General features: G+C 35.2%; 3 protein-coding genes and 1 pseudogene across 3 annotated transcripts; 3 read left to right on the top strand and 1 right to left on the bottom strand.

Moving 5' to 3' along the window:
• Nucleotides 1-2,578: 2,578 nt before the first annotated feature.
• Nucleotides 2,579-4,842, top strand: LOC108453303 (calmodulin-7). Its single transcript, XM_017751329.2, has 2 exons — nt 2,579-2,843; nt 4,151-4,842. Exons 1-2 carry the CDS (start codon nt 2,768-2,770, stop codon nt 4,522-4,524), a joined length of 450 nt encoding a protein of 149 aa, XP_017606818.1. The 5' UTR covers nt 2,579-2,767; the 3' UTR covers nt 4,525-4,842.
• A 2,687-nt stretch (nt 4,843-7,529) lies between these two features.
• On the top strand, nt 7,530-15,604 carry LOC108451019 (serine carboxypeptidase 1-like; annotated as a pseudogene).
• A 254-nt stretch (nt 15,605-15,858) lies between these two features.
• Nucleotides 15,859-18,458, top strand: LOC108453086 (uncharacterized). The gene is made up of 3 exons (XM_017750995.2): nt 15,859-16,959; nt 17,380-17,625; nt 18,104-18,458. Exons 1-3 carry the CDS (start codon nt 16,216-16,218, stop codon nt 18,233-18,235), a joined length of 1,122 nt encoding a protein of 373 aa, XP_017606484.1. The 5' UTR covers nt 15,859-16,215; the 3' UTR covers nt 18,236-18,458.
• A 744-nt stretch (nt 18,459-19,202) lies between these two features.
• Nucleotides 19,203-27,007, bottom strand: LOC108453085 (molybdopterin biosynthesis protein CNX1). Its single transcript, XM_017750991.2, has 13 exons — nt 26,620-27,007; nt 26,036-26,162; nt 25,302-25,429; nt 24,610-24,711; nt 24,459-24,542; nt 23,671-23,898; nt 23,309-23,499; nt 23,079-23,183; nt 22,584-22,898; nt 21,053-21,210; nt 20,809-20,915; nt 19,927-19,983; nt 19,203-19,640 (listed from the first exon to the last, which is right to left on the bottom strand). Exons 1-13 carry the CDS (start codon nt 26,770-26,772, stop codon nt 19,422-19,424), a joined length of 1,974 nt encoding a protein of 657 aa, XP_017606480.1. The 5' UTR covers nt 26,773-27,007; the 3' UTR covers nt 19,203-19,421.
• Between the last annotated feature and the right edge of the window lie 623 nt (nt 27,008-27,630).

Raw genomic sequence — 27,630 nt, 5'->3', positions numbered from 1 at the left:
AATTTAGAAGCAAGAAAATAGTAGATGAAAGTGAAGAAAATGAGAAGAAAAATGAAGGAAAGTGGTGAAGATGAGAAATGTATGGAAATGAAGAAGAAATGAAGAAATTCTTGACAGATGAGATAAGTTTCATACTAAACCTACTTGTATTTCAATAGATTGAGTTAAATATGTTTTCAGTGAGATGTATGAAACATGTATTTAATCTAAATACTAGAAATAGAAAGTATTTGATGAAGAATAGATACTTAAAACACTAAATTGGTAAGAGAGAATGTGATTTGTATGGTGAAAAATACTAAAATTAAAAAATCTACACATAAACATAAGTGACTAAATTGTATAGTAATCAAAAGTATGACAATTATGTGTGATTGAATAAAAGATAGTGTAAAGAAACTTGAAAAAGAAAATATTTTCATTAAAACAGTTTGGACAGCAGCAGTGACTTAATTTGAAAATTCACCTAAAATTATAGAAATTTAGTTAGAGAATGAATTAAATATAGAATTAAAGCTCATTGGGTCTAGTTTCATATGGAAAAAATAGTGAAAGAAACGGGATTTTATAGTTTGAGATATATTAATTTTCATGAAACAAGGTCGGAGTGGATTCAGGTTCCCTATTTTGAATTTGGAAAATCATAAAAAATTGAAAAAAATTGTTCATGAGTTTAAATTTATATGTTTAAATTATTAATGAGTCTATTTTCAATAGAAATAAAAAAAAATCATCCAAATTCCGCACTAAGAGATAATTAATTTTTAGTAAAGAAATGTTAAAGTTGTCAAACAACAGAACAGAGACAAATTTGAATAATTTATTGTACTGATTAGCTAAATTCTAAATTCTAAAATTTTGACGGTAAAAATATATTTAAGTCCAGTTTCAAAAACATCAAGCGGATCTTAATTTTGAATTCTGTTTGTCAATATATAAATTATTTAGTGACTATGACTCAAGTGAACAACTTTGATATGAACATATAAGTAAATAGTGGAATTATAGACAATGTTACATATAAGCATGTTATATACAAAAAGCTAAAGATTCTAATAAATATATACATAAAGGATGTGAAATGGAGAGAAGAAGAAAGAAAATATATATATATATATATATATATATATATATATATATATAGTAGATGAATCAAATGTTTTGAAATGGTTGTAAGTGATGAAATGATTAATACATGTGAATATGTTTAAACGAATTGATAAAATAAGTAAATAATTATTAATGGATGTAATATTGAATTATTTTAAAATTTCATGAAGAATTAAATTGATGGCATAAATTAGAAATAAATATGAAATATACATAAAGTGGGTAAACTACTTTGAAAGTGCAAATCCTCCAATGGTCTTATTTGTAAAACTTTAATAATTGTATTAATTTTATAAACTTTGTTATCTTTGATTGAATATTATGTTTTTACGAGGACTTGAGATTAGAAATAAATGTAAGTGGAAGATATGTAAAATGAAGTGGCGGTTATGATATCTGAATATGGTTCAAGTAATGATATAAAAAAATAAATAAATAAAAATAAAGCGTGAAGCTTGTAGGAAAATGGAGATGACGTCACAATGATAAGTTGTCATGTCATGACGTGGAAACCCCAACGTCGCGATGGCAGTTCAAAACTTTTTTTGAACTATACAATTTAGCCTTTGATCAATTGTGGATATTTTAATGAGCTCCTTTAACTCATAATTAGTTCTATTGTAAATTCAATTATTATTTAAATGAGTTAATGATCTTTATTAATTAAATAATATGATACATTGATTTGAAATTTTCAATAGTTACTTTGGCAACGAATGTGACATTTTGATATATTGACTCGGTAGCTAGATCGGGTATGGGATGTTATATTATTTTTATATTAAGATTTATATATAATGAGAGATATACACCACCAAGCATGCAATGCCTTATCCGTTTAGTTAAATACTATAACATCTTTCTTAACCCTTGTTAAAATTAATATTTTAATTTGATATCTTTTATTCCCTAGTTAAATGAAAAGAAATTATACAGTTGGGTCCACCCATCAATTTAAACAATTTTAACACACAATTTCCAACCTTATCACAAAAAGTTTTTAATTAATCTCAACCAGACCACAAAATTCATATTATAATTATTTTAAATAAAAATATTTTTATGCTCGAATTACTACAAACTTTGTCCACGGTCCAACATCTTTGTAATTTTATCTTTAGACAACTCCAGGCCAAATCTTAGGCAAAATAATTTATAATTTAAACTAATAAATTAGTAATTGATAATAAATATATATTTATTTAAATTTATTTATGAAAATACATATATAAAGTAATTTTAAAATGATAATTTAGGTTTATCAAGAACCTATCCAAATCCAATCAATATCGAACATGACAAAGGAACTTCAAAAATTTCTAGACACCTCTCCGCTCTTATAAAATGTCCGTTGTTTTGAAAGGAAAAATATCTAATATCTTACTGTGTTTAATAAATATAGTAATTCAAAAATGGAAAAAAGAATTCTTTTATTTTAATGAGAGGAAAGCGAGAAAATGCGTGCGGATGAGAGAGAATCAGATGCCTTAATTTGTGTTGGGCCCTTTATATTGCCCTTCCATCCCCCTTTTTTATTTTCTACATTTAAAAAGATTTCAACCTCGCAGCTCGCACGCTCTCATCATTTTCCTCCGGGACCGTCAGTCTTCCCAAACACCTTCTTTCCGAGAAAAAAAAAAGCTCAAGAGAGAAGACCATGGCCGATCAACTTACGGACGATCAGATCTCTGAGTTCAAGGAGGCTTTCAGCCTCTTTGACAAGGATGGCGATGGTCCTTTCTCTCATCTCTCTCTGAAGTTTATTCTTTCATGCTTTTCAGTTTTCGCTTTGCTTTAATGACTTTGCTCGTTTCAACTCTAATTCGCAAATCTAAGCTTCGGTTTAGTTTACGATACTATTTTTGTGTGTGTGTTCTGTTTTTAGTTTTGCGATCGTTTTCTCTTGTGATTTTGAATGATGTGACGGATCTAGGGTTCCGGTTTATGAATTTACGAAACTGCTTTATCTTTTTTTTTTAAATTCATGTCATTTCATTGATTGTTTTGGCTCATGATTTTTATCGCTTTAAATGTTTCTTTCGTTTTTTTCCTCATCTTCTTTATTCGTTGACCTTTCTTGGTCGGCTCATTGATTTCAATTATTTGAGCTCTTAGAGTTGGATATTTTTAGATGCAAACATGACCTGCCTAGCTCTTCAATGTTTTCGGCGATTTGTTGCATAGTTTATGTCTAAGATTAAGATCGTGTTTAGCCGATTAGATTTAGTTTTTGCGTTTTCTTTGTCTGAAATTATGACTAGCGAAGCTTCATCTTTTTTTTTTTTTTTTAAGATGTAATTCCCTTTGATTGAACCTGCATTTCCTACCCATCTTGAGATATAGGCCCATTAGTAGTATTTGGATATGCCTATTGGTCATAAAATCATTGGCTAATTGTTTCAAGTGGAAATAAGCTTTTATGTTTGTATTATGTATGCCTGAAAGTTATGAATCTAGAATTGAAATGTTCATGTCATTGATTTGTCACGAGAATTCCACACTTGCTGTGGCTGATTCAGTTGGTTAATTTTGTGATCTGTAAACATGAAATATTATGTCTGGTGCTTATTGCTTGAAGAATACTGAATAGGTGTAGAGTTTTGTACTTTTTGTGTGCAAGTACATGTTTGCTATTATCACATGATCCATGATTTATCAAACTTCTGATCCTAGATGTCTGTGCATTCTGAAATGCATCAGCCTGTAGCTTGTTGTCTCTCAACAAGTTTGACTAATGCATTGCTGCCCGGCTATTTGTGTCTTTGTTTTTGCACATTTGAAAAGATCTCATTATCCTAATCAGTTCTTGTTTGACCATGTATTTGGCTTTTTGAAATATTTTGGCAGGCATTTTGGCATTACAAAAGTTCAAAAATCATCAGCTATCTTTTATCTTAAATTATAATCTTGTATTCTTTTTTCCTTAGATATTACAGTTACTGTTTTCCTGTTTTTCTGGCCAAATTTACTTGTCAGCGCTGATTGTTTTTGAAACCAATAGTACTCTTATTTGTTGCATTTATTCAATTCCTTGCTGCAGGTTGCATTACTACCAAGGAGCTGGGGACTGTGATGCGGTCACTTGGTCAGAACCCTACTGAGGCAGAACTCCAAGATATGATCAATGAAGTTGATGCTGATGGAAATGGGACCATTGATTTTCCTGAATTCCTTAACCTAATGGCAAGGAAGATGAAGGATACTGATTCCGAGGAAGAACTTAAAGAGGCTTTCAGGGTGTTTGACAAGGACCAGAATGGTTTCATATCTGCTGCTGAGCTTCGCCATGTCATGACAAATCTCGGTGAGAAGCTTACAGATGAGGAAGTTGATGAGATGATCCGTGAAGCTGATGTTGATGGTGATGGGCAGATCAACTATGAGGAGTTCGTCAAAGTCATGATGGCCAAGTAAGGATAAAAAATGGGTAAAAAGGGGAACAGGGCAGATAAGTTTGCTAAGATCTCTATTTATATCAATAGGGCATCTATGTTTTTATGTTACTACCTTTTGTTGGATTGTTGACTGTTTCTTTGTATGCATTATTTCGTGGACTAGACCCTAATATCTACCTGTTTGCTCTGTTTTTTGTTCATTAGTCTGGGTTGTTAGTGTCTTATTTATCTTTCTCAATTTGGTGTTTTCTTTCTATTCTTGCTGCCATGAAACCTAAAACAATTTGGAAAGATTCTATGTTTTGCTTATTGTTGAGTAATTTTTACCATGTCAAAATCTCAGTATGTTATTTTCAATGTTTGTTGATTTGCACATACGGGCTTTGGTGATGTTTATCATGTCATAAAAAGAGGGTTGAGCTCACAATTCTTTTATTCTGTTTCCGCCTAATTGCCTAATAGGGTTCTAACGTGATTGTGAACATTGTTAATTTTTTTGAATCTAATCTAAGTTTGGATTCATCTCCAATGCTTGAGACTTGGGTGGTAAGGCTGTTTGTTTTAACCAGTGTTGGTTCCAAATTTTCTTTTTTGATAGGATAAAAATTAAAAAGCAATAGTGAAAACTTTTATGTTTGGGGGAGGGGGGGATAGAAAACTATCAAGAGGGGCCAAAATAGATTTTTAGTTAGAAAGTTGTTAATATGAAGAGTAATTAGTCTTAGGGTTTCACTTGTTAAGGAAATGAAAAAATTGTTCCAAAATTAGAAAATGGTTATAAAAGTTAATAATTGGAGTAATTTATTTTTCTTCTTTCTCATTTTTTTCATCCTTGATAAAAGGCCATCGGGTATTGGCTATTGCCTATTGAGGGGGTAGTTTCGAATCTCAACTAATAATGACCTCTTTTCTAAGCCATCCTACTTTCATCCAATGCTTCCACCTTTAATGTTCAGGTGGCATTTGATTCGCCATAGTACCCAATATTTCTCGCCAAATAAATCGGAAAAGGTAATCATACCCTGGTTGCCAAGTTGGCATTAGTGATACGAGAGGGTATAAGCCAAAGTCGTTATTATTAAGTTGGTGAGGTTTTATCAATATTTATTAAAAATTTTATCTATTTGCTCCCATCACAAACATTCATGTTTTTTTATATTAAAATGTAAATTTCAAATATTATAAGTTTTTATATTCAAAATTTCAAACTCCAATATTTTGCACATGGAAATGCAGTTTCTTTTAGATGAAATTATTAAAAGAAAAAAAATGCAAATAATTAAAGGAAGTATTTGAAACAGAAAGTGATAATATCAAAAGAACCGTGAAACTTAAAATAAATCTTGTACTGATATAATACAAATCGATCTCCACATCAAAATAGTACTTTGTGATTGATTGTGTCAATTCAAAATAAAAATAGGTGGTTTACCGTATGGTAATATTGATATGGTATTGATTATATAAATTTTTTTATCATTTTATTTTTAAATTGTTCTGGATTAACAGAGTTGATTGTTTATTTTTACGATTAAAAATAAATTATTAATATTGTTGTTATTATTACTACTATTATTATTATCTAAAACTACTAAGAGATCATACAAAATAACTAATTCGCAAATAATTTGACAGATGGAGAGAGTTGCATAGTCACAAGCCCAGCAGTCCAAAGTTGGAGAAAAAGAAACGCAAAGCAAAGCGTCGAAAGAGAGACAGGGTTCGTGACTGCGTTTTCCTCTAAATATGTTTTCTTTTTCCTTTTTTTTTTCCTCATTTTTTACCCATCCAAAATCAAATAACCTTGATCTTCATCATTAATAATTCAACATAATATTCTCTAATATTATGTTGTAACCCTTTCATTCTTTTTTTTCCCCAAATCTGTATCTGTTTTCTTTTTCTTTTTCTTTCCCTCCCTTGTTTAAAATCAAAATCTTGTTTTATTGATTTTGGTTTTTGAACAAAAAAAAAAAAAAACAAGGGAATTTTAGTTCTTCTTCTTCTTCTTTTTTTAAATTATATATTTATCATCATGAAGGAGAGCATTTTGTACTGTGTAAAATTGTTTATTTTACATTTTTTTCAATTTCGTTTACGATTGTTTTGTTTTGTTTTTTTTTATACATAGATTGGTTATTTAACAAAGTGGTGGTTATATATATAATTGCACTTATTGTAAAATGTAAAGTTTTAAATGGAATCAATATTTTATTATATTTATTGAAATTTTTATATATATTTAATGATTGAATATTTTGACAAAACCAAGACATTTATTGTCATTTTATTGGGCGAAATTAAAGTTAAAAACACATCACTATATTTAATTGCGCTTGGCTTTGTTATTTCTTTTCTTGTCGTTTGTTTTTATTTTAAGAAACAATTCGTGAATTTTCTTTTAAATGAAAAAAAAAGAACCCTGAAGTACACCACTATAATTTAATACCTCTAGGTCAAAATAACAAATCAGAATTAAAATTAAAATTGATTTTTATAGATTCTAATTTTCTATTTTCTAATTCTTATATTCAGTAAATTCAGAGTAAATGCGATATTAATCATCAAAATTTTATTTTATTAATTAGAAATTGTTTTTATTTTTTAGATAACAAGTTGAGATATCGTTTTATTTTTAATAATAATTTTAGAGTTTTGTATCTAAATCCATTTTCATTTAGTAATTCGGATAGTGACATTTATAAATAATTTTGAAATTTAAAGTTATTTTATTAACTCAAATTAAATAGTATAAAAATTATACATATGTGACCAGGGATGATTTAGAAAAACAGTTCTAATTAGATAAAATGAAACAATTCTCAGAGAAATTCAGTTAATGGTCGCAGTTTTGGATTTTCATTTCTTGTTTTTAACTACCATAAATTAGATCATCTTCGATCCCTCCAAAGTCTAAAATCCAGACGGACCACCTTAATCTTCCCGTTCATTTTTGCTAATTATATACCCTTTTGTAAACCAGCTTGGCTTGTCAAAGCCGAGATGGAGTTGACAGCAACAATAATGAAGCCAGTTCTGTATTCATGTCTACTCTTTTCATTTTGGCTACTCAGTTTTCTAAGCTTCTGTGAAGCTGCCGATCGACAAGGTGAAATCCTTCACAAGTTGCTGACGTCGGGGAGGTCTGAAAAATCTCGTATATCTTCTTCACGTTCATGGGCAGCTGGCTTGCATGGCTCCAATCCGTCGACGTACTCGCCTGTTTGCATTGAGCCGCAAGATGGGAAAATTTCTAAGCCGACGAGATTGATGCATTGCCGGGACAACCAGACGGCGTTGATTTTGATCAATACGCAGGATATGTGACTGTTGATCAAAAGGCTGGTCGAGCTTTGTTCTATTACTTGGTCGAGTCGCCTCCCAATTCTTCGTCTAATAATCCCTTGATTTTGTCGCTCAATGGAGGTATTTTAATATGTATTATTAAGTTGGTTGGATGAATTAATGGAGTGAGTTGAATTACAAAAATCTTTGCCGAACCAAGCTCGGCCTAATTTTGACAAGTTTTTAAATGTTGGGATCACATCACAGGGCCAGGATGTTCGTCACTGGGGTATGGGGCTATGAGTGAGTTAGGACCATTTAGAGTAAACAGTGATGGCCAAACGCTCTTCAGGAATGACTTTGCATGGAACAATGGTGAGTTGGCCTAACCTAATCACCTTGAAACTACTATATAATTAATCTCAAACAAATGATGGCATATAATATGCAGTGGCAAACGTATTCTTCCTTGAATCCCCTGCTGGTGTGGGCTTTTCTTATTCTAATACATCCTCCGACTACGACAATGCCGGGGATACCACCACCGCAATCGACACCTACACTTTTCTGGTCAACTGGTTGGAGAGGTTCACTCAGTATAAAAGCAGGGCTTTTTTCATCGCGGGTGAGAGCTATGCCGGTCACTACGTCCCTCAGCTAGCTTCCACTATTCTCTACAACAATGAAAACACAAATCAAACTGTTATCAACCTCAAAGGCATTGCTGTAAGTTCAATAAACATATGCTGATTTCAGTTTGAAAATATTAGTAGTTCATGTTAATGCCTTGGTTTTCAGGTGGGAAATGGGTTGCTGGATGAGGCCATAACTTTACGGGGGATATATGATAAATTCTGGACACATGCTTTGAACTCAGACGAAACCTACAAAGGAATCCACAAATACTGTGACTTTGCCAATGATACTGTTTCAGAAAAATGCTTTGATTTCACTGGTCAGGCCGATGATGAGATAGGAGACATCGACATTTATAACATTTATGCTCCCATTTGCCTCGACTCTTCTCTGAAAAATGGCTCCCACGGTAGTGTAAGTCTTTAGATTTAGAATTAATTAATTAAGCAGTTGATTCATGCAACTATAAGAAGATAAGTTTTATTTTCTAATCTCAATATTTGCGATATATTTTTTGTTTTTTATCTACAAACTGAGAGAACTCAAGAAAATTTTTTTTAATCAAAGTATATAAGAGAATTTTGTAGTAATAATTCTGTTTTTTATTGTTAAAATAAAAATAAAAATGGTAAGATGTGTAATTTTATTAATTAGGTGCACGACTTTGATCCTTGCACGGATTATTTTATAGAGAATTATGTTAGGTGTGGGTCCCACTATGTGGGAAACCCATAATTTCTGCCACATTTTATTGTCTCTTTTTGGTTTTGTCAAAAGCCATTTTTGGGGGGCTTTTAACGGGTAATGTGGGCAGAAATTTTTGTAGAGCTAAAACAAAAAAAAAATCTCAAATTAAAACAGAGAGAAAGAGAGAAGAAAATTTCAGTTTTTCAAACTTGGTGCAGCAGTGATCAACTCTTCGATCGAAGGTACATCCGTGGTTCGATTGAGTTGGTTTTTTGGACAGCAGCTAGGCGATAAGGTGTTCTTGACTTTGTACGGTCGGATTTTTCATCCGAGTCTTGTAGCATCGAAAATACCCATTTTTCAAAATTGCGGTTTTGGTGATATTCTCTCATTTTTCTCTCTTTTGCTAAAGATTATATATTGTTAGCCTTGTTGGAGTTGAATGTTTGTTGTAGGCTTGATATTGTGATCTTGTAGTTGAACATTTGATGATAGTGGAACTCTTGATCGGACTCTAAAGTCCCGTGGTTTTTACCCTTGATTTAGAGGGGTTTTCCACGTAAAAATATCGGTGTCTCTATTTATTTTTGTTGTGGTTGCATTAGTTGATTTGTGGTTGATTAAGGTTGCTAGAGAACATATCTTGTGTTATTGTGCTTGCCATAATTTTTGACAGGAGTTATAAGGAGAGAAAGAACACGGTTGTGCTTTCGCTTTGTTTGATTGTTCGGTTTCTTCCCAACAAACGGTACGAGCTTGGTTATTGTGTCAGATAATTATGGAAATTAATACGAGCAAGATGATTATGTTGAATGGCACAAATTATCAACTTTGGCGGAATAAAATGAAGGACTTGTTGTTTGTGAAGGCTTTGTATCTTCCGGTCTTTACTACTCAAAAACCCGATTCGAAAAGTGATGAAGAATGGGAATTTGAGCATCAACAAGTGTGTGGCTTTATTCGGCAATTTGTTGAAGAAAATGTTTACAACCACATTGATCAGGAGACACATGCTCGAACATTGTGGGAGAAGCTTGAAAGCTTGTATGCTTTGAGGTCGGGCAATAACAAGTTGTTTTTGCTGAAGAAAATGATGGCACTGAAATATAAAGAAGGAATGTCTATAGCTGACCATGTTAGTGAATTTCAGAGTGTGATGAATCAGTTGCTTGGTATGGGTGTCAAATTTGATGACGAGATTTTAGGACTTTGGTTGCTTGCTACTCTACCAGACTCTTGGGAGACCTTTCGAGTCTCACTCATTAATTCTGCCCCACAGGGTATTATTACTTTGGATTTGGCTAAGAGTGGTGTGTTGAATGAAGAGGTTAGAAGAAGATCTCAGGGTTCTACATCACAGTCCGAGGTGTTGGTTATCGAGAACAGGGGGAGAAACAGAGACAAAGATGGAAAGGGTAGAGATAAAAGCCGAAGCAAGTCAAGATCGAGATACAAGAATCTTGAGTGTCATCATTGTGGTAAGAAAGGTCATATCAAGAAATATTGCTTCAAGTGGAAGAAAGAGAACAAATGTGGTGGTGATAAACACGATCGGAATGACGATGAAAAATCCGAGCGTGTTGCTACTGTTACTCGTGAAGATCTGTTAGTTATTTGTGATGAGAATTTGGTCAACCTAGCATGCGACGAGACTAGTTGGGTGATTGATACTGGTGTATCACTTCATGTCACGTCGAGGAAGGAATTCTTCACATCTTATACTCCTGGTGATTTTGGGGTATTGAAGATGGGTAATGATGGTTTGGTTTCGGTTATTGGTATGGGAGATGTTAGCTTGGTGAGTAACAATGGAACAAAGTTAACTCTCAAGGATGTCAGACATGCACCGGATGTCCGTTTGAATTTGATTTCGCAGAAAGCTTGATGATGAGGATTCTGTAACACCTTGATGAAGAAGGCGGTGGAAGTGACTAAAGGCTCCTTGGTTGTGGCTCGAGGAAAGAAGAGCTCAAATTTGTACTTGATGCAAGCTTTGACTTTTCGAGAGATGGTGAATGTGACACCGAATGATGACTCAAGCGAGTTGTGGCATAAACGGCTCGACCACATGAGTGAGAAGGGCTCATTTGTTTAGCGAAGAAGAATCAACTTTCGGGTTTAAAGAATGCTACATGAAGAATTGTACTCATTGTCTAGCGAGAAAGCGAGAGAAGAGTTTCATTTAGAAGCCATCCTCCTCATAGGAAATCAGAGTTGCTAGAGTTGGTCCATTCAGATGTTTGTGGTCCGATAAAAGTAAGATCACATGGTGGTGCACTTTACTTTGTGACTTTCATTGATGATTGTTCAAGAAAGCTATGGGTTTACACTTTGAAGTCTAAAAATCAAGTCTTTAGGTGTTTAAACAGTTTCAAGCATCAGTTGAAAGGGAAACTGGGAAGAAGTTGAAGTGCATTCGTACTGATAATGGTGGCGAGTACATAGGGTCGTTTCATGAGTATTGTCTGCGACAGGGAATCAGACATCAGAGAACACCACCAAAGACTCCACAGTTAAATGGGTTAGCTGAAAGAATAAACCGAACATTGATTGAGAGAGTCAGATGTTTGTTGTCAGATGCAAAGTTACCAAGATCGTTTTGGGCTGAAGCTTTGAATACAGTGACACATGTGATAAATCTGTCTCCTAGTGTTCCTTTGAAAGGTGATGTGCCAGATAGAGTTTGGTTTGGTAAAGACGTGTCATATGATCACCTACGTGTGTTCGGTTGTAAAGCATTTGTTCATGTTCCAAAGGATGAAAGATCCAAGTTGGATGCCAAAGCTCGACAATGCATTTTTATTGGTTATGGTCTAGATGGTGAGTTTGGTTATAGACTCTATGATCCAGTTCAGAAGAAACTCGTGAGAAGCAGAGATGTTGTCTTCATTGAGGATCGACCATTGATGACATTGATAAGGCGGAGAAAGTGGATTCACAAGGTAGTGGTGACTTGATCGATGTGAATCCGGTTCCCTAGACTCTTCACCGGATCCTATCCGGGATGATGTGCATGGTGATGTTAGTGGTGACCATCAGACTACAGGTGACTTTGATACTCCCATGAATGATGTTGTGAATGATCAACAACAAGCACCTATAGCTCCACCAGCAGTTCCACTTCGAAGGTCTTCCAAAGATCGACGATCTTCATCGGTATTCTCCGATGAATATGTTCTTTGTGACGGGGAGAACACGAATGTTATGAAGAGGCTATGGAGAGTGAATGCAAAGATCGATGGGTTGAAGCGATGAAAGACGAACTTCAATCCTTGCATGAGAACCATACTTTTGAATTGGTGAAACTGCCTAAGGGCAAAAGAGATTTGAATAATCGGTGGGTTTACAGGTTGAAGCAAGAAGAGAAGTCTTCATCTCCACGATACAAAGCTAGATTGGTCGTCAAGGGTTATACTCAGAAAAAGGGGGTTGATTTTGAAGAAATATTTTCTCCGGTTGTGAAGATGTCCTCTATCGAACTATCTTGAGTTTGGCGACTTGTTATGACCTAGAGGTTGAACAAATGGATGTGAAACCGCTTTTCTTCATGGTGACTTGGAAGAAGAGCTTTACATGGAGCAGACCAGAGGGTTTTGTTGCACAAGGGAAAGAGGACTATGTGTGTAGATTGAAGAAGAGCTTGTATGGTTTGAAGCAAGCTCCAAGGCAATGGTACAAGAAGTTTGAGTCATTATGGGGAGCAAGGCTACAAGAAGACTACTTCGATCATTGTGTGTTTGTTAAGAGATTCTCTGGTGATGATTTTATTATTCTTTTGCTCTATGTTGATGATATGCTTATTGTTGGTCAGAATGCTTCTAGAATTGAGAAGTTGAAACAAGAGTTGAGTAAATCCTTTGCAATGAAAGATTTGGGGCCAGCAAAGCAAATTCTTGGCATAAGACTGACACGTGATAAAAAGGCCAAGAAATTATGGTTATCACAAGAGAGGTACATTAAGAAAGTACTTCAAAGGTTTAGTATGGACAAAGCTAAAGCGGTGAATACTCCCTTTGCTATGCACTTTAGATTGAGTGTTAAGCATAGTCCTTCCATAGAAAAGGAGAAGGAAGAGATGCAGAAAATTCCTTACTCTTCAGTCGTGGGTAGTTTGATGTACGCAATGGTTTGCACGAGACCAGACTTGGCTTATGCCGTTGGTACAGTTAGTCGGTTTCTTTCTAATCCAGGCAGAGAGCATTGGAATGCAGTGAAGTGGATTATGAGATATCTTCGTGGCACTTCCAACATGAAACTTTGTTTTGGCAATGAGAAACCTGTTCTTGTTGGGTATACAGATTCAGACATGGCCGGAGACATTGACTCGAGGAAATTTACTTGAGTTACTTAATCACTTATGCGGGGAGCTGTGGCATGGCAATCGAGGCGCAAAAGTGTGTTGCATTGTCCACCACCGAATCGAGTTCATTGCAAAGAAGCAAGGCGTGTAAGGAGATGCTTTGGATGAAGAAGTTTGTGCATGAGCTTGGTTTTACTCGGAGAAGTATGTCTGTCTTGTGATAGCCAGAGTGCTATTCATCTTGGTAAGAACTCAACTTTTCATACTAGATCTAAGCATATTGATGTGAGGTACCATTGGATCTGAGATGTTCTTGAAGCTAAGTGTTAGAGCTTGAGAAGATACACACTAATGATAATGGTGCGATATGTTGTGAAGGCCTTACCAAGAGGAAAGTTTGAAGCATGTTGTTTGACCTCCGGCATGGAGGCATTCCCCACATAGTTGGAGGGGGAGATTTGTTAGGTGTGGGTCCCACTATGTGGGAAACCCATAATTCGCCATATTTTATTGTCTCTTTTGGTTTTGTCAAAAGCCATTTTGGGGGCTTTAACGGGTGATGTGGGCAGAATTTTTGTAGAGCTAAAACAAAAAAAAATCTCAAAGTAAAAGCAGAGAGAAAAGAGAAGAAAATTTCAGTTTTCAAGCTTGGTGCAGAAGTGATCAACTCTTGATCGAAGGTACATCCGTGGTTCGATTGAGCTGGTTTTTGGACAGCAGATAGGCGATAAGGTGTTCTTGACTTTATGCGGTCGGATTTTACATCCGAGTCTTGTAGCATCAAAATACCCATTTTTCAAAGAAATTGCGGTTTTGGTGATATTCTCTCATTTTCTCTCTTTTGCTAAAGATTATATATTGTTAGCCTTGTTGGAGTTGAATGTTTGTTGTAGGCTTGATATTGTGATCTTGTAGTTGAACATTTGATGGTAGTGGAACTCTTGATCGGACTCTAAAGTCCCGTGGTTTTACCCTTGATTTAGAGGGTTTTCCACGTAAAAATATCGGTGTCTCTATTTATTTTTGTTGTGGTTGCATTAGTTGATTTGTGGTTGATTAAGGTTGCTAGAGAACATATCTTGTGTTATTGTGCTTGCCATAATTTTTGACAGGAGTTATAAGGAGAGAAAGAACACGGTTGTGCTTTCGCTTTGTTTCGGTTGTTCGGTTTCTTCCCAACAAATTATCTAAATATTCCAGAGGTACAAAACGCCCTCCACGCAAATCAGACTGAATGGACCCATTGCAGGTACTAATGAAAATGTTATATATTTATAGAAATTTTGAAAATTAATTAATATAAATTCTGATATATGTATTCATTTTTTTCTGTTTTATTGAATTTTAAATATATTTTTTATTCGTGTAATCATATTACGTTGAAATTGTTGTTGAAGTTAAATTATCTTACGTACCTAAACTAAAACCATAAATGTAGTGACATTGCAGAGATTATGCATGGACAGAGCGGCCACCTACTATTCTACCTATTCTAAAAAATATCATTCAAAGTGGAGTGAGTGTCTGGATATACAGGCAAGTTTTTAATTGAATTATTTTTTAAGTGAAAATTTTGGCATATAAGTAACTGAAAATATATAAAGTAGCAGTTCAACGACACCTGATAATTGATATGGTGATATCCAAATAATTACAGTGGGGACAAGGATGGGCGCGTGCCGGTTGCTGCGACCAGGTATTCGTTGAACGTGTTAAAGCTTGGCGTGAAGAAGGGTTGGCATGCATGGTATAGTGAGAAAGAGGTAGGAGGATATGTGGTGAAGGAGGATTGGCATTGGTTACAGTGAGAGGGGCTGGCCATTTGGTCCCCAGCAACCAGCCGCAACGTGCACTAACCTTCATCTCTTCTTTCCTTCAAGGGACTCTCCCTCCTTCCACCCCATGATTTTCATAAAATGTGTTATATTGTGTCTATTTTTCTTTTTCTTATTTTTCTTATTTAAATTTGTGTTATTTTGTGTGGGAGCAGCTGTTTGTTTAATTAAATAAAATCTCATACCATTCCGAAGGGTTACTGGAAATTGGAAAAAAAAAATTAATTCAAGAATATAAATTTAAGTTGGACTTGCAAATATTTTTTTTTTTTGAAATTTTCATATATATTAAGAAAATTATATCTCATATTTATTGCATGTACAATCACATGTAAGACATTATTTCTGAACAAACACCTGTAGGGATCTTCGCTGGGTTCTTTGATTTCCTAATGAGATTTCTAGGTTTGGTGTAAATGCGAATCAAGTTGCATTTGAATTTTTATTTATTTTTTTTAGGCTCAGGTAAGATCAGACTCGAATAAACTCTATAATCGTTTCATTACTAAAATAGTAGAAGAAAATTAAAGATTGTATTAATATTTATATAATTTTATAATTAAATTTTTAAAAAATATATTTTTCTTGCGAATTTATAAATCTTCAGATTTTTAATTTCATTTTTTTCATTAAAATGAATCAAGCTGTAAAAAACAAATGAAAATCCAAAACAGCGGTGAGTGTTCAGCTCAAAATCTAAAGGTCTGCATATGTGAGTCGATTATAAATACATATAAAAAAAATCATCTGTTCATAATAGATTCTCCTCCCCATTTTTATTTTCTCGATATATCTTAGACGGATGGTGTGAGCAAGCAATTAAGTGGAAGTCACCCGTCTAATTTTAGTTAAAAAGCTATTAATCACTTCGGAAACCCTTTTCTAGGTTTGTCTCTTAAATCTTATTCTTTTCAAAGGTTGTATTATCTAAGAGGTTTCAACATCTTAGGAAGATTTGTTTATAGATATGTTGAAGCTAAGGTCGTCTGGTCTGAGTTGTGGAGTTTGTGCGAATTTCCGAATAACCATTCCACGTTGTTACATGAATTCAAAAACAACATCCTCCATTGATGTAAAACCCAAGGTTCCACTCTATCTAAGGCCACCTTCCTTCTCTGCCTCTCTTTCAGAGCTGACCAAATGGCATAAATGGGCTAAAAATCTGGCTTCCTCAGTTGGCTCCTCTTTTATTAACTTAGACAATGGCCCCGATTCCACTCTCCTCCGCAGAGAGCTCAACTGGCTTCTACAAGACTTGATTGAACTCCAACACCGTTTAGTAATATTGTCTCGATTGGAATCGGGTAACAATGAGAATCCAGATGTAAGCGTTGCGTTAAGAGCGCCATTGGAGGAGATGTATTGTGTTTGGAGGCAGAGGATTGAAAAGAGGAGACCTTTTCAGTATGTGGTAGGGTGTGAGCATTGGAGGGATTTGGTGTTGAGTGTGCAAGAAGGGGTTCTTATTCCTCGGCCTGAAACTGAAGTGATAATTGATTTGGTTGAAGGTGTGGCTTTGAACAATGCCCCAGAATTGGCACAAAGTTTTTGGGCCGATTTGGGGACGGGCAGTGGTGCTATTGCTATTGCAACTGCAAGGGCCTTAGCAACTCATGCTCGCGGCGATGCTTGTGGCAGAGTCATTGCTACTGATTTAAGTCCGGTGGCAGTTGCTGTGGCCACTTCTAATGTGCAAAGATATGGTCTACAGGTAACTCATTTCATTGTTTTAGTATGGACTGCCTAGTGAAAATTCAAATACTTCCAAAATTTGTATTATGCATAAAGCAAGATCAATAGGTTGATATAAGGAAAGAAGGTTAAAATGAAAGAATCAATGCCTATTATGGTGCCTGATCAATCGCCATGGCAGTTTGGATAAAAGACTTTGTGCATAGAAGTCTCTAATTCTTTGTTGCAGAACAAGATATAGGATGAGCACTTGTAGTGATTGGTCAAGATAGATTTGAATGATTTATGCAAGACTATATGACTTAAAAACAACAACTTATCGAAGAAAACATAATTTTGTTGTATGCCCAAATAAACAAATTATACTGCCATCATCTTGTGTTTGTGCCTTTCGTATCTCAAATCATATTGAGAAACGTGCTTTTGGTTTATGAATTAGGATGTGGTTGAGGTGAGGAAAGGATCTTGGTTTGAACCATTGAAAGATGTTCAAGGTAAACTTGCTGGTGTTTTGAGTAACCCACCGTACATACCAAGTGGTGACATATCTGGCCTACAAGCTGAAGTTGGTCAACATGAACCAATACTTGCATTAGATGGTGGTATTAGTGGAACCAATGATCTTCTTCATCTCATTGATGGAGTTGCCTCCATGTTGAAACCTGGAGGTTTTTTCGCTTTCGAGGTATATAATTTTGTTATTTTCTTAGATTCTTTTAGCAATTAGTTTATGCACTTATTCACCATTTCAGGTTGAAAATTTGGTTTCTGTAAAATTGTCGTTGATAAGGGATTGGTAGAGAAATACATTTTATTTATATGATTATTATCTCATGTTATGTATATCCATGAATAAGGATAAGGAATTTTAATCGAAATCTTATGTCTGGATAGATCTGGCCACTACCTTTTACCACATTAACCATGTTTCTGCTCCAGATTTCTTAGGACATTTTCTAACTTGATCCGGTAAGACAAATTGTAACAAAGACAGATTTAATAATTCGTTCATTTGCTTATCTTATAGCATACAATCGAATCTTGGTCATTCAAAGTAACCGTGTCTTCTTATGAGTCTTTGTTTTAGTTGTGCTTTAATAAGTTTTGTTCTTGCGGGACCAGGTTGTAACTGACTTGACTTCTTTGTGATTCTCTTGTAACAGACAAATGGAGAACAGCAGTGCAAGTTTCTTGTGGAATACATTGAGAATGAGAAGCCAGGCAGCTTTCGTGATATGAACATAGTATCTGATTTTGCTGGTATCCAACGTTTTGTGATGGGATTTCGTCGATGAATGGAATGATCGGTAAAATACCTTGGTTTACATTGGTCACAAAGAGCAAAAAGCAAGGAAAAGGTCACTGTTCCGAGCAGTTTAGTAGATTACTTTTGATAAAATGTTTTATGATTTCTTTCCATTGACGGTTTAATTCCTTTTGTTGTTTGCCAATATTGTGCATTTATGTGAAAATGGTATATCTTTTAAGTTAATGCTACACTGCAAAACTCTTTTAGAATGCTGAAATCTTCCAGGGAACAAGTACCATATTGAGATCGAGCACTACTAATTTAGTCAAGGGTGTAGATTTCTTTCGCCAAATGCTAGATCGTCCTATGTTTACTCAAAACTTGGGTTTAAGTGTCAAATGCAGCTTTGTCCAACACTCATATTCAATTTTTGGATATCCTGGTCGGCCTAACTTCATCTTATTCAGTCTGAGTAAGAATATGAAGTATCTAAAATTACAAAACTTATTATTTTTGACTTTATTTTTTTATGTTAATATATTGCAGTTGTCCCAGTTACCTCAACCAGGAATGGAAGTTTACAACCTCAAGCTCCCCATCAAGTCTGCTCGATGTCCATGGTCCAACAACGATGAGGTAAAATAAGAAATATTAGCAATTTGGGCTTTCATTTACAAGAGAAGAATTTACAGTTTTTCTCACTGCCTTTGTCTTATAATACATCTTGATGGAAACAAGTTGAGGTACACGTGGTTGAATATGAAGGTCTGACATCAATAACAGTGAGACGCGAGATATTCAGTTTCAAGCTATCAACCATTTCGTGCCGAAGGCTCAACCCATTATCATTCAGCACTCTTGCACCAGTGTTGCAGACAAGAGCTGAAGATGACTAGATGAGTGATTTTCTAAAAATTTTAATCAAATAATTCAGGTATATGACACTATACCAATGATGCACGTTAGAACACAAATTCTGCATTATCATCTATAAACTTTGTTTAATTCATAGATTTCCTTACTGGTAAAACCTATAATTTCTTTCTCATTTCTATCCAATTATTGATAATGAATTGATCATCATCTGCACGACCCCAATGCTTGTTCAAGTTCTCAAGTTTTGACATCTTTATTCACATTTTGATGTCAGATAATAACAAAAAAGTTATGGCTCTCAAAAGATCGCTAAAGATTGTATCTTGCTTTCTTATCCTCTAAACAAAAAGAGCATATTAATGGGAACAAGGACAACTGGGTTTGACACTACCAGCAGAGGCCAACTTATGGCTGCGCTCCCAGGTATCCACTGGTGTAGCATGTTCATGAGGGATGTGCCGGGGATGTTTCTCTCTTTTGTCACCCTTTACCTGCTTTAGTGCATGCTTAAGGGCAGGCAACAATGCCTCCATGCATTCTGCGACTGCATTTGGATTCCCGGGCATGTTGATGATCTGGATACATGATTAGAATTAGAAACATGTACTTTTAAAAGCACATGTTCATGATCTTGATATACTGATAGCATGAGAAACATGTTCTGATAGCATGAGAAACATGTTCTGTAAAAGAACAGTATGAACAGCAATTCCTAGTTTCACATGATATGGTTTGATTTTTTGATTAATCCCTAAGCACACCGCAATAGAAGAGCAAAATTCCAGTAGAGAACTAACCATATCATAAGTGAATTAACTCATATATAATCAACCAAAAGTATAAATAACAACTCAATCTTACCAATGTTGACCCTCTTATGCCTGCTGCTGAGCGTGAGAGCATAGCAAATGGTGTTACCTATTTCCATTACCGATAAAAGAGGTCAGTTCATAGGTGATATTATCTGAAGAATACACAAATGTGGCATGACATCATATGCAACGTATGTATGAAGGGAAAAAAATCTTAGATATTTGCAATTATGTGCTTCTTCAATATGATATTAAATCGACCATTTTCTGCATAAGTTTGGAAAAAGAAATTGCATCTCAGCACACATAATGGATTTTTATGGTTAATCTCTTAAAACATTCCCTAGATACCGAAGATTTGACAAGAAGCAGATAATTGCAAGGACAATCTGCAGTATGTCATTACATGACACATAGAAAAAATAAACATGTCTTGCATATTATGCCTTTCATGGAGCCTCTAAGACATAAACTGGAGCCAACTCATTAGGATGCTTAACAAACAACAAATCACATATGGAATTGAAAATCAATTGCGCAGAAAACAGTCATACAAGGGAAGTGCAGGCCTGGCATATCTGCTTATGCATGCAAAGCTTGGTTGCGCTGGCTTAGACACATACCAGGGAAGTTCTTATTCCACTTAGCCTTCATCTCTTACCACGAATGTTTGGAATTTTTTATTTTGTTTAATTAGATTTAGATTGGCTTGGTCCGATGTGTATGCATTTTCTGGACTGAAATGGGTATGGCAATTTCAATCTTTCAGCAAGATCTATCACATAATCTCATGAAGATTTGCTGATAGGTCTATATGAGCAGGTTTAGCTTGACTGAATTGATAACATCACTTTTAAGCTAAGCTAGGCCTAGGAAGAAACAGATAAAAAAGGGTTCTTAAGTTAATTTACGGCATAATTCAGTTTATTACCTTTAAACTCTCTTGCATCATGACATACAAAAGACCAGGTGTTTCTTTTTCAATCACCTCTTTAGTTGCTTCAGGGGTCACATCTCTTGGAGTGAATCCGGTGCCACCTTAATAATGATAATACAATTTTAAGAAAAGGAGTGAGAATAAATAGAATCAAAAGGGAAATCATAAATAGAACCGAAAGGGAAATCTCTATATCCAACAATGAAAAAGGAGAGGCTGCTGAGAACAAGAATCTTACCAAGTGTAAGGATAAGATCCAGCTTATCAATATCACTCCATCTCTGCAAAACTTCCTTGATCTTTCCCACATCATCTGAAACCACACCTGTAGCAACTACCTTTGCACCTCCTAACTTTTCCGATGAGGAATTCACAACAGATACTGCCCTTGGCCCACTGCAATTTCATAATCATACAATTTTAGGTATAAGCAAATATGAAGGTTGTTGTGATAGTAATCTGACATGATTGTAGTGATAGAATCATGACATAATTATGCAAGATTACCATCACAATAAAGGTTATGGGTTAAGGAAGAAAAGCCTTCTAGAACATTTCAGAAAACATATGCATGGTTTAGAAATCTGGCTTTATGATAGAGCATAAAAAGATGAAAGTCAACAGTGGGAGCTACTACCTATTCACTTCAACTAAGTAACTCGCATAGTTGTTGAGTATCAATTAATTATACATAGGTCATGTTGCCAAATGTAAACAACTTGCCATTGGTGCATCTTGAAGGTGGTTTCGGGTCTGAGATTAATAGATAAAACATTAATGGGAAGCGTGAAAAGTGCCAACGTTTAGATGGTTACCATAAAGTCAAATTTGTGAATGCACCCAAGAAATGATAAAAAGAAATAAAAAAGAAAAACAGACGGTACCTAAAATACTAAGAGCCGGAAGGCAAAAAGTCTTCATGCAAAATGTACTATTGCTGTTTCCGTATGTTGTAGCAAAGTATTCAGTAATCCCATGTCTGACTTCGTCATGGGACAATATCAACTTTGCTTGTTTGCTTTAGCATCGAATATGTGACCTTTATGAAAAAATTATTTAAAGGTGTATCTAGATGCATGGAAACTGGGAGCTCAATGAATGCAGTCAGTCCTTTTTAAAGGCCATTGTAAGAAAAGATAAACTTAGCCAGTGACATAAATGATCTGACACCAGACAAACATTTTGGCTCAATATTGTAGCAGAGCTTTCACCCATTTCATATCTAACTAGAATAAAGTGGAACATCAACTCTGCTTTATCACTTTAGCATCCATAAAGTGACCATTTTGACAAACTGGAACAAAGTGGTGTATCGGGATGCTTTTGGTTGAACAATAAATCTTTGTAATCTCACTTTTCAGCATTTGGGTTGCAGGGTTAGAATGATTAGGTGTTGAAGAAATCCTTGGATGAATCGTAGTTAGAAGTGACATGAGTCACATGACCCTCATAATATATAATATAGAATCATATTCGCAAATCTGAAATGCAAGCAGTCATAGCCCTTGCACATTTAGATTTGAAATAGATGGGATTTAAGTGAACAACAAATTCCAACTAGCAATAGATCCATAATCAAATATCCCAAAGAAAAGCAAGTGAAAATTATCGTAGCTCAAGCTTTCTATATCAATGGTTCTAGCCTTTGGAATCTGGTTTTTAATTGGAAAATAATAAGACTCTCTTGAGACATTACACTTCATAGAAAACCCAGAACCTTAACCTAGGAAATGATTCAATATTTGAAGAAGCCATAAGCAAAAACATACCTTCGATCAGGGCCAGCACCTGATGCAACAGTATCACTCACTGTAAGAACAGCTACTTTGAACTGCACATCCTGAGATCTATCTCCCATTATTTCATTTGGAACACTTTTATGTGGCGTACTACTTGAACTTGAATCATATGATGATGCAGCCTTGCTCAATGGGGTACCACTTAAATCAGAAATAACAATGGTTGAGACAGAACTTCCAGCAGGAATAACTCTCCCTGAAGCTGGCAACTCGAGCAAAGCATTAGCTGACTTCATACTCAGAAGCCGACTACTCATTTGGTGGCCAGTGCTCTCAGCGACAAATCTAAAGTCCGAAAGAAACAAATTGCCTCTTAACACAATTATAATAGCATTACAAAGTAGAATAAAATAGCAAAAACCATGACACTTACAGATAAATTAGGTCCAAGAAGGATCTAACTGAACAAACAAATCGAAAAAGTGAGGAGACCTATGATCAAGGAAACTATAACTCTAAATTTACCCGGCACTCCCCGATCCATCATTAGCCTCCCATCTGATAGTAGCACGATAAAATTCTGGCCGAACTGGATCTGCCTTTAATGGTTGTTGAAGTCGAGCTTCCACTCTATATAACAAACAGAAGGAAAACAGGACAGTGTCAGAAATCATATCTGTTTTATGCTATGTTTAATTTTAACAAATAGACTAACAGGAACAGAAATAGAACAATTTATGGGAAGTTTCAGCAACCTCAAAAGATGTGGATTTTCCCATCCTGCTAGGAGACGTACAGTAGGGACCACAAAGAGTTGGAAACAAACTAGACAGCTAACTGGATTCCCTGGTAAACCAAATGCAAGAACTTTGTTCACTGATGCATTCTCCGCCCGGTTTAAACATATCTCTGCAAATGTCAATGGTTTCCCTGGTTTCATGCAAACCTGTCAAGGAAATCAATCCAAACAAAGTTACAATAGATGTCTAATCAATGATGTTCTGGATACCATATAAAAATCTAAAGCTCCAAGGCAATTAGGAACAAAGAATAGAACAGTTTTTGCCCGATTATACAAAAGTAATTTTCTCATGAAGAAATATACACGGAAAATGACCTTGTTGAAGTGCACTTTCCCCTTCTTTTCAAGCAGTGGCTTCACAAAATCCTTATCTCCCATGGAAACGCCCCCAGAAGTCAGAAGAATATTAATCCCTGAAGAAAAAGCACCGTCCAAGACCCTCTCAAGTTCTTCTTTGTCATCTCCAACAAGACCAAGGTCACGCACTGTGCATTGTTCCTGTGCTGCAGCTGCCAATAACATTGCACGGTTGGAATCCCTAATCTGCATAATTCATCAACCAGCCTAAATGATGTCTTGATGGAAATTCACAAAACAAAGGAGCTCATCCATCAAAATATGCGCTGGGGGAAATCCAAAAAGAAAAGGTGGAACAGGAAGAAATTAGAGAGTAACAAAGAAAGAGAATGCTCATTATTCTCCTAGATTCTGTAAATATATGTCATTTTTATTGAATAAAGACCAGCGATAACATAGCTGCAGATTAGGTGTGACAACTAGCATATCAGGCTTCAAAAACTTATTTCTAACTTCCCTTGCTAGCATCCCATGTGCAATTACCTGTGATCTCACTATCACCATGGTTGCAATATTTCATGATCCTCAAACTTTCCAATTGCACCAAGAATAAATTGTATATAATAAATCAATAATACCAGCCTTCTTTCAGATTCAGTTTTCTTTTTCTTTCCCCTTTTCGGAAGGGAGGTGCTTCAGGAAGAACCTTCAAGCCTAATTAGAGAATTTAACCTTACACAAATTTTGTTTTAGGAAGCTGAACAATCTACATTTTGGAACATTTAACTCAGATACTCCAACAATACCTTGCCACGACTTAGGGACCCTACTGTGGGCTCTACAAGTTCATCTCCAGTAGAAAGTACAGCAATCGTTGGTGTAGGCTGCACCTGAAAATCAGCCATATCATCAGATTATGCGAAGTCATTAAAATGAAAACAGTAGGCAATGTAGTACCTTCACCATAGTAACACCAACTGTAGCAAGCAGTCCCACTTCTGAAGCACCTATTCTTTCTCCAGAGTTTAGAACTACTGCTTCTTTCTGAATGTCGCATCCCTGCAAACAGATGCTTGTTTGAGCTTTTGACATGACAGAAAGTATGGAAATGTGAAATTGTTTCATATAAAGTACATTCATTCCAAAAGAAAAATATTAGAAGCTACACACAATTGGACAACACAGTAAGTTCATTGTGTTCTGCTTCTTCTCTATTTTTCTTTTTCACCATAGATAAACAAAGTCAGGTCAACTTATACAGAAGGTGAGAAGCCATGGAAGTTTAACTTCATTCCTATTCTCCAACAAGCGATAGACCTGTATGCACACATTCAGGGTGCTCGAGTAACGTACACTTTTCCAATTGAGACCGTCAGCTGTTTGGCAATAGAACCAAATTTCCAATGTACCTATTAATACTTCCAGAAGGGCATAAATAACTAATTATTGACCGTGAACATATTACTTCAATCTTCTGAATCATTGATTCAGTTGTTATAACAACTAACAAAGGCTTTGAGGAAGTAGCAAGGCAAAAAAAATTTATCATAGAGACAAGGATGGTTTGTAGCAGAAAAAGGACAAGGAAGGATGAGACAGTGAAGAGAAGACTGAAGTAGGTGAAGTGAGAAGAGTTAATGATGCCATACCACTTGACGAATATCAACACCTTTACTAGTTTGCACCAATATCTTTACATGCTTTGCTTCAGAAGAAGCTTTAACCTGTTCAGTGTCCTCAACTTGGACAACTGCATCAGCACCATCGGGTATTGGTCCTGACGGGCAAAACAAAGGTGCAAAATGGACAAAATCTTGAGAAAAAGTTAAGTGCAAAACAATAAGGTGAAACTAGTTAAAGTCTTAAAGATTAAGATTTAGACATATTAGAAGCTCAAATGTCACCATATTATGCCCTAAAATTAGAAGAAGAAGCCCTGTTTTAACTTAAATTATTATCAATCCCATTTTTTGGAAAAGTATGATCACACTTGAGATAATTTTTTAAAGATCTTGATCATTTAGCAAAAGGCAACAATACTCAATTGGCCACTCAAGAAGCAATGTTATGTTTAGAAAGATTATCTATTTTTACGAATAATAATTAAAGATGAATGGACAAAAATAAGTTATCAACAAGCAACTCATGGGCAAGCTTCTTTTCATTAGCCTACTTTGGCACCCTTTAGCAGACCAGTAATTGGTTTCAATTTCAAAGAAAGTTACTTCCAGAACATTCACAAATTCCACCACTTTGGATAAACACACGTCCAAAGCAAAGCAATTATGCAGCTAAGTTATTCAAAGATGGCAAAAGTCAGCAAAAATGCAGAAGATAACAGGACCTGTTACTGTCCACATGATAACAGAAAGAATAGACTAACCTCCAGTTGTGACATATGCAACAGTTCCAGGAGTCACTGTAACACCAAGGCCATCATTTCCAGCTCTTGATTCAACTATTACAGGATACTCACCAGGACCATCCGAAGCAATCACAGCATAACCATCCTGGAAGAAGTCTCAGTATATTCAGATAATACACACCACAAATTTACCCAACTATGATATAAATGTCAATCTTGAACACCGGGGAAGATAGTTTATAATAGAAATATAGCCTCATCCACTATTCCTAATTCCCTGAAAAAGGGAATTTTCATGCTGAAGCAAAATGAAAAAACAAATTGAAAAGCCATTTATATATGAAACAAAGAAATTGAATATGATCAACTTCTACATAAAAATAAAATAAAATCAAAGATCCCAATCGCATATTAGAATGAGATTGAAAAAGGCGACCTTTTGAACTTCAAAGTTAAAAACCAAAAACTAACCAATACCCAAGGGCCTATTCAATCTATACTACTGGAAAAAAAAGTCAATTATAGCATGATAAAAGTACCCATCTCAACATCTCAAAACTGGTTCATTTTGTAGAAAAAGAAAACTGGGATTTGGAGCGAACCTTGATTGAGGCTGGATAAGGAGGCAAAGGGTCCGGAGCAACGATATCTTGAGCCAAAACTTTTCCAAGAGCTTGGTGAAGTGGGACGGTGGCAGGTGGCAGTTTCTGGGCAACGCTGAGCACAATCTGAAGAGCTTCGTCGACTGGTATCATCTTTTGGGTTGGTGCAACCGCAGGTGACACTGCCGCGCTTCGCTCTAGTATATATTAAGTCCAAAGAGAGTGCGATGTGAAGTAACTCGGACAAGACACGAAGACTTGGAGGCCTGATGGTGTTACTGTTAAGTAATAGTGGTGGCTGTCGCGGATTGGATAAGAACATTTGATTTTGAGATGGGTTGTTTGGACATCATTGCAACTTCAGTTACATGTGCGTCTAATTTTAGTAAAATATTTTTTAAGTTATAAATTACAATCATATTAGAATGTAACATTGGAATAAATTATTATAGGTATTAAATCGAGTTAAATGCTCAATCTTATAAATACTTAATTGAATAATTAATTCAATTTAAATTAATTTAGTTACACATAATTTCCACAAACAAAACTCAAAATCTTAAGATTATTTTTTTAAATAAATACTCACTGGTTATATTGAACAAAGGCTAATACATAAAAAAAAACAAAACAGAACAAGACCAAACAACCAAAAAAACCACTCATACCAAAATCAGGAAAAGCCCAAGAGACTCCAAACCCAGCTCAACACCAAGCAAAAACATGATAACAAAATAAGAAAGAAAAACCCACGAAAGAACAAAGCAGCAGGTTCAAAAATAAAAGAAAAATTAGCCCAAAACATATAACCAGTAAAACCGACAAAATGGAGCTTTAAAGCCTTCTACTCCAGCTGGAAACCAACCAAAAGAAACCCCTCTTGAAAAAACATCAAAACGCGTGAGAAGCAGGGTCAGAAATTAAATGCCAATAATTAATTACCCACTGACCGTTTCAAAAACCAACAACTTCATTGATTACACCCTCCTTCCTGAAAGATCTTCCACAGAT

The sequence above is a fragment of the Gossypium arboreum genome, chromosome 5 (assembly GCF_025698485.1).
Source record: "Gossypium arboreum isolate Shixiya-1 chromosome 5, ASM2569848v2, whole genome shotgun sequence".
Lineage (NCBI taxonomy): Eukaryota > Viridiplantae > Streptophyta > Magnoliopsida > Malvales > Malvaceae > Gossypium > Gossypium arboreum.
This window is presented reverse-complemented; position numbering and strand designations above follow the sequence as displayed.

Excerpts from the sequence above, each read along its gene's own strand:
- LOC108453086 (XM_017750995.2), top strand. The coding sequence starts at position 16,216 with ATGTTGAAGCTAAGGTCGTCTGGTCTGAGTTGTGGAGTTTGTGCGAAT. Across the intron at positions 16,960-17,379 it reads TGCAAAGATATGGTCTACAG|GATGTGGTTGAGGTGAGGAA; the intron begins GTAACTCATTTC and ends TTTATGAATTAG. Across the intron at positions 17,626-18,103 it reads GAGGTTTTTTCGCTTTCGAG|ACAAATGGAGAACAGCAGTG; the intron begins GTATATAATTTT and ends CTCTTGTAACAG.
- LOC108453085 (XM_017750991.2), bottom strand. The coding sequence starts at position 26,772 with ATGATACCAGTCGACGAAGCTCTTCAGATTGTGCTCAGCGTTGCCCAG. Across the intron at positions 26,163-26,619 it reads CTTATCCAGCCTCAATCAAG|GATGGTTATGCTGTGATTGC; the intron begins GTTCGCTCCAAA and ends GACTTCTTCCAG. Across the intron at positions 23,899-24,458 it reads GGTCCCTAAGTCGTGGCAAG|ATTAGGGATTCCAACCGTGC; the intron begins GTATTGTTGGAG and ends TGAATTATGCAG.
- LOC108453303 (XM_017751329.2), top strand. The coding sequence starts at position 2,768 with ATGGCCGATCAACTTACGGACGATCAGATCTCTGAGTTCAAGGAGGCT. Across the intron at positions 2,844-4,150 it reads CTTTGACAAGGATGGCGATG|GTTGCATTACTACCAAGGAG; the intron begins GTCCTTTCTCTC and ends TCCTTGCTGCAG.